At 50.3% G+C, this 12,150-nt stretch overlaps 1 protein-coding gene across 2 annotated transcripts in view; it reads right to left on the reverse strand.

Annotated features, from left to right (window-relative positions):
• The window catches only part of Lrrc20 (leucine rich repeat containing 20), a 97,122-nt gene that overhangs the window by 82,293 nt on the left and 2,679 nt on the right, over positions 1 to 12,150 (reverse strand). Inside the window, exons 1-2 of one of the 2 annotated variants that reach the window (XM_050140845.1) lie at positions 8,988 to 9,083; positions 8,540 to 8,684 (exon numbers count right to left, since the gene is read on the reverse strand). In XM_050140845.1, coding sequence (XP_049996802.1) covers positions 8,540 to 8,621 — 82 coding nt within the window. In that variant the 5' untranslated portion in view covers positions 8,622 to 8,684; positions 8,988 to 9,083. Of the gene's footprint in view, positions 1 to 8,539; positions 8,685 to 8,987; positions 9,084 to 12,150 lie in introns of those variants that run through there. The other variant, XM_050140837.1, reaches the window with a different exon arrangement.

Here is a 12,150-nt window from a genome sequence, read left to right on the forward strand (position 1 = left end):
GGACAAGTCCTCTGACTGGGCAACATGGTACAGAGGGGTTCAGGCAATTAAGTCCTTGGGGCACTGAATCTGGAATCTGGAACTGTGGCAGTCTTAAGTTCTCAGCCTCAGTGATGTCCAAACGGGGTGGATGAGGCTCATTCACCGATACTTTCAGAGCTCCAAGAGATCTAGCCATCCAAGGGAGGGAGAGACCCATCCAGGGAGCTCTGGAGCCTCTCTCAGCACTGCGATGAACTGGGGCAGCCTAGGACCCCAGCTGACCACTGTCTGTCCCAGCAATCCCACAGCCAGCCAGTCTGACCCCAAGAGCCTCGTGCTCTTCTGGTCCCACAAAACACTGTGCCAGAGAGGAAGGGACTAGGGGCGGGGCCAGCCAGAGTGAAGGGAGGGAAAGTCAAGTTTCCCACTACCTACCCTTCCCCGCCTTGGAGTCAGCACTCCAGGCTTACAGTTACCCACAGCTTCTTCTGTGCTTAGGTTTGGATTTTTTTCTTTCTGGTTGGGGTGGAGGTAAGGTAGAAGGTTGTTTTTTAAGACAAGTCTCACCCTACAGCCTTAGCTAGCCTGGAACTCATGACCTCCACCTCCGGAGCGCTGTGATTACGGGAGCTACTACCGTGCTTAGCGCACGTTTTTGTTGCTGTTGTTTGCTGAGTGGCTTTTGTTGTTTTTTGAGTCAGGGTTTCATGTAGCCCAAGCTAGCCTTGAGCTTACTATGTAGCTGAGGATGGCCCTGAACTTTGGTCCTCCTGCCTCTACTTCTAAGTGCTGGGACTGCAAGAATAATATCAGCAGGCTTGATTTACTAGGCAAACGCTCTCCGGGCTGAGCTACCTCCCAGCATGTCTGTTGCTGTCCTCCAGGTGTGAAAGTCACAGCTAGACCTTAGAGCAAGACCACACTCTGCACCACGGGGCTGCTTCCCTTCAGAGTGGTCCCTTTCCTGTCCCCGAGGACCACTATACCTGAAGCCAAAGGGTCTAGGTGGGCCCCTGGACCACATGGGCACAAAGAAAAGGACAGCAGACAAGGTGTACTGGAACCTTGAGTCCTCTCCTGCCACCCACTGCCTGGACTTTGCACTCACGGTTCTGGGCCTCAGCTGTGCTTGACACCAGTTCAGAAGCTCCACGGGCCCCAGGAGGACGGGCGCTAATCACGAGTCTCTGAAACAAGAGCCGCCCCAAGCCTGGGTCCTGTATTAAAGCCCAGCAGGCCCCGGCGCCAGGCCAATTTGCCGGTGGTAAAGCTGTTTCTGCTTCTCTGAATCTATTGATTTTCCTTTTCAAGCCGGTTATTTGCTTCTGAGTTATACCCTCGCATCCTACCAGGACTCCACCTACGCTGCTCGCTCTACACACCGGCACATCCTGCCGGGGACACCAGCCGCAGACTCTCGGAGGCTTATTGACAGCCGCTGCCGCCACAGCCTGCCCACACAAGCCTGCTTTCTTAGATCCCCGGGCCAGGCAATGGACATGCCCAAGGCACCTTGGAGAGTGGGCTGGTATCTCAGCACCTGTGTAACTGACAGAAGTTCAGAAGAGAATTGGGAAATGACTGCCAAGGTCACCTAGCAAGGTCAGGGTTGAGCTAAAGGCTTGTACTGGGTGGTTTTGTGTGTCAACTTGACACAGGCTATAGAGTCATCAGAGGAAGGAGCCTCAGCTAAGGAAACGCCTCTTTGAGATCCAGCTATAAGGCAATATCTTGTTTAGTGATCAATGTGGGAGGGTCCAGCCCATGGTGGGAGAGCCATCCCCGGGTTACTGGTCCTGGGTTCTATAAGAAGGTAGGCTGAGCAAGCCATGGGAAGCAAATCAGTAAGCAGCTCCCTTCCATGGCCTCTGCATCAGCTTCTGCTTCCAGAATCTTTCCTTGTTTGAGTTCCTGTCCTGACTTCCTTCAGAAATGAACAGCAATGCTGAAGTGTAAGCCAAATAAACCCTTTCCTCCCCAACTTGCTTTTTGGTCGTGGTTTTTCTTCAAAGCAACAGAAACCCTAACTAAGACAAGGCTCAAGCCTCTAACTCTCTTGCTACCAACAGGCCTATCCTAAGACGGATGAGAGGGGCCACAGGAACTCTGGATATGTTCCCACTTGTTGGTTCCATCTGCCTGTCAGTGCTACAACCAGCCCCCTTTGTCAGACTGAACGGTATCTGCTCTAGAGCTGCACACTGCCTAGAGAGGATGCCTACAGCCTGGGTCTCTCCTTACAGAGTTACATATGAGAACTGTTGTTAGCCCTGAATTCATGAACAGTGGTGTTGGTGAACACACTGGAACACACGTATGCAGTGGAATATAACACAAGGATACATGTAACAGACATCTACAGGCAGACACATGGAAGATTCTGAGCAGTGAAGAAACAAAGATGTGTGTGCTAAAACTTCATGCACACAGCTCTGGGGAGAACGCTCAGGGTAAGAATGATTGCTACGTGCTGGGCGGTGGTGGCGCACACCTTTAATCCCAGCACTCGGGATCTCTCTGAGTTCGAGGCCAGCTTGGTCTACAGAGCTAGTTCCAGGACAGGCTCCAAAGCTACAGAGAAACCCTGTCTCGAAAAACCATGAATGAGTGAATGAATGAATGAGAAAGAATGCTTACTACACAATCATGGGGACCGCAGTTCAGATCCCAGTGATGTGCTACATAATACTAAACATCCTCTTTGGGCCTGCATGTGCATATATTCAAATACACACTTGCACATACATTCGCACACGCAAATAAACAAATAACCTCTCTTTAAAAATCCATGCGCAGGAGGCAGCAGAGATGGTTCGGCAGTTAAGATTGTATACTGTTCTTGGAAAGGACCAAGTAAGCAAACCTTGGGTGTCAGTCCCCACCTTCCACCTTCCTGGAGACAGGGTATCTTGTTATCTACCACTGCATACACCAGGCTAGCTGGCCTCCAAGCTCTCGGGCCTTCTATCTCTGCCTCCATCTGTGTTACAGAAACCGGCTTTGTGTGGGTTCTGGAGATCCAGACTCAGATTCTCATGCTTGCACGAGACCAGCATGTTGCCCACTGAGCCCTCTCCCTGAACTATATTTCTGCTGCTTTTAAGCCAGCTGGGCTGCAGTGCTCTATCTCAGGAGTTGGAATGTACTAGGGCATTGGCAACTCTGGGTCAGGGCCGGGGAGGATGGAGAACTCTATGTGCACTGGGCAGCCACACTCCCGAGAAACGGTCAGCTCAGCTGTCAACAGCGTGAGACTGCGGGTGCCCCCTCCAGGAAACAAAGCTTTCCTATTAAAAGGTCCTGAGCTCCGGAGGGGGAAGCTCTCTCTTGGTCTGGAGGAAGGCTTGGGCTTGGTTACCCAAACCCCGCAATCTGGAGAGACTGTCCAGAAACGGGAGTTTAGATAGAAAGTTTCTCACACCCCCTCCACATCGCATCATACAGAGGCAGGGCCGAGAGGAGGCTCCTCATCACACAGGAACTCAGGGGCTCTACAGAGAACAGCTGGAAGCTCGGCAGTGGACAGCCGGTCAGCAACCAGCCTACTGTCCCCATCAGAAGCAGGGGCCAGGGAAGCAGGACAAAGGCTCTGGCTTTCTGAGCGAGCAGAAATGGGAGTCTGAGGGATGCCTAGGGAGCCTGTCTCTACCCGCACGACCTCAGAAAGGGTTGAACCTGGCAGACGCTGGGGATTTCCCAGGCTAGAAACATGACAGTGAAACATACAACCCCCAAACCCACAGGTTGCTCCAGGAACTGTAGGTTAACAAACCTCAACTAAGGCCAGGGCTACCACCCAGCCAGGACAGAAAAGCAATTCCTGCTACAGCCCTGGATGCTTCCCTTATCCTACACATGTATGTGTACAGAAAGGGAGAGAGGAACGTGGAGGGAGACCTGCCTCAGTTTCCACACCAAACCCCTGGAGCAGCTGCTTCTTCTGAGCATACAGTCGGTGCTCAGCGTATATTTGTTGGGAAAGAGCCAGCAGAGGTTTCAGATTCAGCGAGAATCACGTTAAGTGCATGGTAGATACTGTCATAAAAGAGAGGGGTTTGTGCTTGGCTGTGTGGCACTCATCTTTAATCCCAGCACTTGGGAGGCAGAGGCAGGAAAATCTCTGTGAGTTTGAGGCCAGCCTGGTCTACAGAGCGAGTTCCAGGCCAGCCAGAGCTACACAGTGAGACCCTTTATCAAAGTAAAACAAAAACAAGAGGAGGAAGGGAGGGAGGGAGGGAGGGAGGGAGGGAGGGAGGGAGGGAGGGAGAAAGGATAGTAAGGAGGAGGGAAGAAAGGAGGAGAGAGGGAGGAAGGGAAGAAGGGAGGAAGGGAGGAAAGAAAGAAGGGGGGGGGGTCCAGATCGTGTGGTCCCTACAGGGGCTAGACAAACTACACATTACAGAAGGTGAGCCGGCTTAGGAGAGGCCTTTGTCAGGCGGCGGGACTGACAACCTGCAGCAGCCTGGCCAGCTGGTGACAGGGTGCCATCTGCTGGTAAGTGTGGCCGGACGTGGCTAGGGGCTGGAGAGCCAGGGAAAAGGGAATTGGGGGGTGTCTGCATCCCTTCTCTCCCTAGCCTTGCTCTTCCTACTTACATCACAGCTCGCATCCTAGGATGCGGCCTCCCCCAACTCACGCTCAGTCTCCTGCTTTGACCGTTCGTATATATCCAGAGGTTGACCTCTGATCCAGAACCTGCTCCGACGTTAGAAATTCAAGGCAGAAGGGCCTCTCACAAGCCTCCTCTCTACGTGCTGCCTGGGAGAACCTTGCCATTTCACAGTCATTGGGGCCCATGAGCACATACATTTTGCCCAGCTTCCAGACTATCCCAAGAGGAGAACACGCAGGCTTGAGTTTGGCAAAGCTAACTTATATGCACCACCAGGAGTACTGTCTAGAAGAAAAGAATGATAAATTGGACTTCATCAAGATTAAAAACATCTGTTTCACAAAAAAAAACACCGTTAAAAGGCTGAAAGACAAGGTAAAGCCTAGAAACTGAGTTAGCAAACACATCTGGCCAGGTACGATGGAGAACACATGCCGGAGACTCCAGCACTTAGGAGGCTGAGGCAGAAGATGGCTTTGGGAGTCTAGCCTGGACTACATAGCCAGATCCTGATTCAAAGTTTAAAAAGCGAAACAGAACTCGGATCCTGAATGTGTAAAGAACTGGACACCAGCAAGATGGCTCGGCAGGGAAAGGCATTAACCACCAAACCTGACGATCTGAATTCCAACCCCAGGACCCACACGGCTGAAGAGAACCCACTCCCGAAAGTTCTCTGACTTCTACATACACACCATGGCAAGTGTGCACCCCACCCAATAAATAAATAAATAAGTAAGTAATAAGTATAACACACTAAAACTATATATATTTATAGATCCAGGCAGGGTGGCACATGCCTTTATTCTTAGCACTCAGAAGGCAGAAGCAAACAGATCTCTTTCCAGAATAGTCAGGGCTACGTAAAGACACACTACCTCAAAGAAAAAAAAAAAAAAACACATCTGTATATATATGCACACACATATATATACACATACATATGAATTTTCAAAACTTAACAAGAAAAGTCGTTTGTTTAAAAATGGCAGTAAAAGGCTAGAAGACTGATTTCATCAAAGACAGACAGATCAGGCGAAGAGGTACATGAAAAGATTTTCAACATCATTTGTCATCAAATAACTGTAAACAAAGCAATAAGAGATGCTGTCTCACCCCTAAAAGGCCAGACTAAATAAAAAACTGTACTGAGTGCTGAAGAATTCAGGCAGAAACCAGCGCTCTCAGCATGGGAGGGGCTGTTCACACTCACCACGCGCAGCCCAGCCCCTGCTCCCGGCACTAATTCACACGAAAAACCTTCAAGACAGTGTTGATGGGCTCATTAACAACGTGGGAAACCTAGAAATCACCCATGTGTCCTCCCGCCTGGGAAGAGGCAATCAGACAGAGACACACTTGCACCCCGTATTCTACTCAGGGGAGAGAGAAACAAGGCGTGGATTCTCACGAGCCAGGACGAGAACCACACAGGTTCTACTGAGGGAAGCCAAGCTCAGGTGGGCATGAGTTTGCCTGTCTGGAATCCCAGCCTTATGGGAGACAGAAGGGTTCCAAGTTCAGGACCACACTAGACAACTTGATGAGATTATCATCAAACAAAAATGAAAAGGGTGAGGGATAGGAGCTGGAGGGATAGCTCAGCAGCTGAGAGCACTTGCTGCTCTTTCAGAGGACTGCCATCTGTAACTCCAACTCTAAAGGACCCAATGTGCTCCTCTGGCTTTTGAAGGCATCTGCATTCATGTGCACAAAAGCACATATAACTAAAAATATAAGCCAAGCAGAGTGGCGCACTTTGGGAGGGTGGAGACAGGAGGCAAGAGGATCCCTATGAGTTCAAGGCCAGCATAGTCTATAGAGCAAGCTCCAGGCCAGTCAGGACCACATAGTGAGACCCTGTCTCAAAAAGAATGAAAAGGAAAGGAAAAGGCAGGCTCACCGTGGTGTTTCTGAGGCATGAGAGGAGAGAGTCTGGAGCAGGGTAGCCTCCAGCTGCTCGACTCTCAGCCCAGCTCTTCATCTCCTGCATCCCCCACAGGGGCATCAGGGTGTTTGCTGTGTCAGAGTCTGAACCACACAGGGCTGGATGAGCTGTGGTTTTAGTCCTACTCACTGGGGTCATCAGCAAGTCACCTGCACACTCCGTCTAGCTTGAGCTCTGTAAAACTCCCACAACATGATGTGATACATGCTCGTACCATGATGTGACACATGCTTAGAACATGATGCGATACACGATTATCCCAGCACTAGGGAGGCTGAGTAGGAGGGTCACCATAAGCTCAAGGCCATCTTGGGCGATACAGTGAGGTCAAAGGCAGCCTACTCTACATAATGAGTCTGGGGTCTAATAAGTTTGCTACTCTGACACCTTGTCACAAAACTAAAAAAACAAAAAGCAACCTTACAGAGGGCACCTTTATGCAGTAGAACGCTAGGAACAACACATAAAAAATTACTCTCGTCAGTGGGGCAGTGGTGGTGCACACCTTTAATCCCAGCACGCGGGAGGGAGAGGCAGGTGGATCTGAGTTCAAGGCCAGCCTGGTCTTTCAGGACACCCAAAGATCATCTCCAAAAACCAAACACCAAAACAAAACAAAAAGCATCATTCCTGTTTCATCATCTTTACAACAGGATATTAACATCATCAAGTTCTCACGGCAATTAAATGAGTCAGGATTGGCAAAGCACTCACAAGGGTGCCTGGTGAGCTGGGGAGGCAGAGCCAATGGTCCATCACACGCCTTTAACGCCAGCACTAAGGAGGTAGAGACAGGCGCATCACTGTGAGTTAGAGGCCAGTTTGAGCTGCACAGCGTTCCACTTCAGGCAGAGAGACAGGGTGAAAAAAAGATCAGTGTTCCTGCTCTCTGGGAATGCCAGATGGGTCACTCCAGAGGAGGAAGGGAGGGAGGGAGGAAAGGTGAACAGGAAAAAATTGAGAGCTTCCTGGAAGAGGCAGTAAGCGAGGCCATCTGAAGGCTGACTATCTCTCTCTAATCCCTAGGTTGTTGCCTTCTGACGTGGAGCCTGCATTCCAGACACACCTGATGGGGAGCTTACAGCTGGGTCTCTATCCAGCAGTAAACACCACCAAAAGGCTGCCCTTTTACACAGACACATACATGTGCACACAAACCCTCACATGTCTGGAAAATGCCTCTCCACAGATAAAGCCCATCTAAGCCATATGCACTATCGTTCCCAAGATAGGGCTGTGCTCCAGCCCTCTGGGTTCCTGCAATGTGTCAACATGCCTCTATCTCTTCAGTGGCACTGACACTCCTGTGAGCTCACACACACACGTGCACACACACACTCTCATGTATATACAGAACACACGAATCATTCATGCTCACAAAGGCATACACAAACTCATGCATATGCAGACATAATTGTTTGGTCTCCCTGGCTCCTCTGTCATTCACATCTGCAGAACTCGACTAGAAGGATGGCTTGCTTAAATGCTTGACATCTCAGGGTAAATAAAAGGCTAAAAGGCTATTATCAGTTCAAATTAAAAAAAATACATGTCACAACAGCAGAGCGTGATGGTATCTTCCAGCTGGGTGAACCCAGAAGCTCACACAGGCTAGCCATGACTGGCAAGTATTGTTCACCCCAGGGAGACTGTGACAGTTCAACCAGATAATACTCAAGAGGCGCCAGGCATGGGATGAATCAAGCGTGGCCAGTTTGATGTTTTGAAGCAGTTCAAGGGGGGACACTCACACACACAGAGAGCTCACTGACATTCAATCAGCCAGGATCCACAGCTCAGCCCTCTTCCAATCTCTTTGACCAAAACCCAGAATAAGAACCAAGTCTACGGTGAGACACACACTTAGCCACAATAGTCACAACTGTGGCCAAAGTTCCATGAAGCACTGGTCCTCCTGGCCACACATGGATGACCCCCTTCATCTCCTTATGAGTTTACAAGCAAGTCACAGGTTAGGAGAGCCTGGCCTCACTTACCCAGGGTGTCTGAGCTGCTTTCCACCGTCTCGTTGACCTTCCTCGCAACTCTGGCCACGGCCTCACCCATCTTCCTCAGCATGCAGACGTGGGTGTCTGGCTCCCAGCCTTCAGGCTGGTCTGCTGCTCACAAAGGGGACTGTGCCTGGGGAAGACACAGGACCATGAAGCACCCACCTGCCAGTGAGGGTCCCATGACCAGTACCCAGGCCATTAAGAAGCTAAAGGAAGCTGGACGATGGTGATGGACGCCTTTGATCCTAGCACTCCGGAGGCAGAGGCAGGTGGATCTCTGTGAGTTCAGGGCCAGCCTAGTCTACAGAGTGAGTTTCAGGACAGCCAGGGCTGTTACACAGATAAACATTGTCTCGAGAAAAAAAAAAAAAAACAACAACAACAACAAAAAAAGAAGCAACAGAAGCTAACAGGAAGTCCCCAGGCCACTCACCTCCTCCAAAGCCCAGGCCACATCCAGCTTAGCCTCTGCAGAGGCTGCTCTAATCTGCCGCCCAGAGGGTGAGGGCAGCTGGGCTTTACTCCTTTCCTGGGAGGATCAAGACATGTGACCTCACCACACACAGATCTTGAACCAGTGGCCAGGCAGGTATGAGGACTCAGATGGCCTGTGATTCAGAAGGTGGGGCGGGGTGGTTGGGGAAGAGGCCAGGCCCAGCTAGCTAACTGCTTGGGAAAAGCACCTGTCTACTCTGCAGCCTCCCGGCCAGAGCTCAATCCACACAACGAGGCCAGCTGCCTGCTCACTGCCCCATCTACCAGGTTCCTACAACATGGCAGGAAGGGCAGTACCAGGACACACGGACCTTGGAGTCTGCAGGTGGGTGGCCTCTAGGAACGCCCTGCCTGTCTGTCGGAGCGGAGGGAAGGGGACAGTGTCAGCGCTCAGGCCTCACTGTCAGCCTGCTGTGGAGTTTACCTAGGAGCAAAGAGGAAGCACTGCAAGTGAGAAGGGAAAGTGGAGAACTAGGGAGAACATGCTTAAAGAAGTGTAGGGCTGGAGAGATGGTGCGGTGGTTAAGAGCACTGGCTGCTCTTCCACAGGGATCTGGGTCCAAGTCCCAGCACCTGCATGGTAGCTCACAACCATACATACTCTTGGCTTCTTCAGGCATCAGGCACCAGACAGGCATGTGAGACACACACACACACACACACACACACATGCACGTGCGTGCAAAACACCAGATATTTAAAATAACTAAAGACAAGTAAGAAAAGCAATTGGTAAGGCATTGGAAAAATAGGCTGGGGTGAAGCTTATCTGGCAAACTGCTTACGAAACAGTCACAAAAGCCCTGGGTTTGATCCTCAGCACCACATAAACCAGGCATGGTGGGACACACCTATAGCCATAGCACTGGGGAGCTAGAGGTTAAAATTTCAACGTCATCCGTGGCCAGGTAAGTTAAATGCCAGCATGGGTTACATGAGACCTTGCCCCAAGTAAATAATAAGCATGATGTGGGAGTGTCATATCAATCTGTTGATTTCACTGGCTGAGCAATAAAGAAACTGCTGGCCCTGATAGGTTAAAAGATAGGTGGGCGGAATAAACAGAATAGAATTCTGGGCGGAAGAGGAAGTGAGGTCAGACTCTGCTCTGCTCCCAGAGAAACAAAAAAACTAAAATCTGGAGCAGAGACACCATGATGGACGGAGGCTAGAATCTTCCCGGTAAGCGCACCTTGGGGTGCTTACACACATCATTAGAAATGGGCTAGTCCAGGTGCGAGAATTAGCCTGTAAGGGCTAGAGTTCATGGGCCAAGCAGTTCTTAAATGAATACAGTTTGTGTGTTGTTATTTCGGGCATAAGCTAGCCAAGCGGCAGGGGTGTTGGGGACGCAGCCCCACCGCCGCCGCTCTTATTTCAACATAAGCAAAGAAGTAAAAAATAAATAAATAAAAGGGAAATGAAAAAAGTCACCAAAAAATGTCTCCAAAACCCTGTTATTACAGATAAAGAAATCAAAGCACAAGGACCAGATAATGAGGACAAGCTCAAGACAAGGGGGCCATATTCAGGCCTGGGTAGCCCCACACTTCTTCATAGACGTCACCCACATCCCCACGAGGAAGAAGGAACTCAAAGTCAAGATCAAAGGCCCTCTTCTTCGCCTCTCCTGGCCCTGTCCCCGGTCCAGAATTCAGCAGTCACTCCAACAAAGGAGTTTCGGCAAACCCACCCTAGTCAGGGGAAGAAGAGTGACAAGGACAGAAAGCAGAGATGTGGGGATAGTATCCAGAACTGGCCAAGCAGGAGATCAACGGCATGTGTCCCACCAAAAGGCCGACTCAAGGAGGCCAGAACATGCTACCGATGGTAAAGTCCCCAAGTCCAACGCTACCTCTGAGTAGCTGGGACATGTGGGAGGAGGTCTCACTGAGCACTGAGCCCAGCTAACACCTCTCTTGATGAGCACACACGCAGGGGAGCCTGCCTCACGCCGAGCCCAGGACCCATAAGCACTCAAGAGAAATCAGCTGAGAAAATTCAGGAGGACACGGGCAGGTGTGACACAGGCGCCGCGTGCTTTTCGTATGACCCATAGGGCTCTGAACAAACACCTCAGCAGAACTCATCCTTGAGGAATGAGTGGTTCCCATCCCTCCACTCCCAGAACGTGTCCCCTGGCTGCTCCCTCTCCCACTGAGCATCAGTGGTACTTAAATGACTAAGCACAAGTCACTCAGGTTGTTTGTGAGCTACAAAATTTCTCTCTCCAGCTGGGCGTGGTGGCATGCACCTTTAATCCCAGCACTGGCGAGTGTAGTTGTTTGTTTTTTACTTTTTTGGGCTCTTTACTCTTTAGGGGGCACACCACCCAGCTCCCAAATAAACCACATGAAGTCTTATTCTTACTTATGAGTCCCCTGCCTTAGCTTGGCTTGTTTCTAGACAGTTTTTCTTCAAATTGTCTATCCATCTACCTTTTGCCTGTGGGCTTTTACCCTTCTCTATTTCTGTATATCTTTCCTTCTTACTTCTCATCTGGCTGTGTGACTGGCCCTCATTCTGCACAAGGGCAAAGATAGCGTAGCAGGGCTCCAGAGCCAAGGGAGAACATGCTGGAGGGGGCTGGAGTGGACGCCTGCCCTACCAAGAAGCATTAAGAAAATGATCCAGTGGTGCTTATTGGCGCCTATGGCCCCAAAGGCTGGAACAAACATTTAATATCTAATGGAAGCTCAAAGAAAAAGGCTGGGATGGAAGACAAGAAAAACGTATTTGTCCTTGCTGGGTCTAGTGGCGTAGTTTTGTAAGCCCAACTACTCAGTAGGCTGAAGCAGGATAATTCTAAGTTCAAGTCCTGCCTGGACTACTAAGCAAGTTCAGGGGCAATTTAGACCCTTCTCCTAGTCCTGGGTTTAATCCCAGTAGTACTGGTGAGGAATGGGAGACATGGGATGGGGCACATAACTGGTTTTTGTTTTTCTTTCCATTTCAACGTTTTAAAAAGAGAAGTGTTGGGAGCTGGTAGACCCCAAATTTCCTGTAAACAACTTGTTTTCCTCTGCTCTGAGCAGGCTGCAGCTGCTGTGAGCACGAGACCCTGATGGCAGGGGAATGGGTTCTGATGGGTCTGCAGCTGA

Source organism: Alexandromys fortis, unplaced genomic scaffold, assembly GCF_014885135.2.
Source record: "Alexandromys fortis isolate MF-2015 unplaced genomic scaffold, M_Fortis_MF-2015_v1.1 scaffold_9, whole genome shotgun sequence".
Classification (NCBI taxonomy): domain Eukaryota; kingdom Metazoa; phylum Chordata; class Mammalia; order Rodentia; family Cricetidae; genus Alexandromys; species Alexandromys fortis.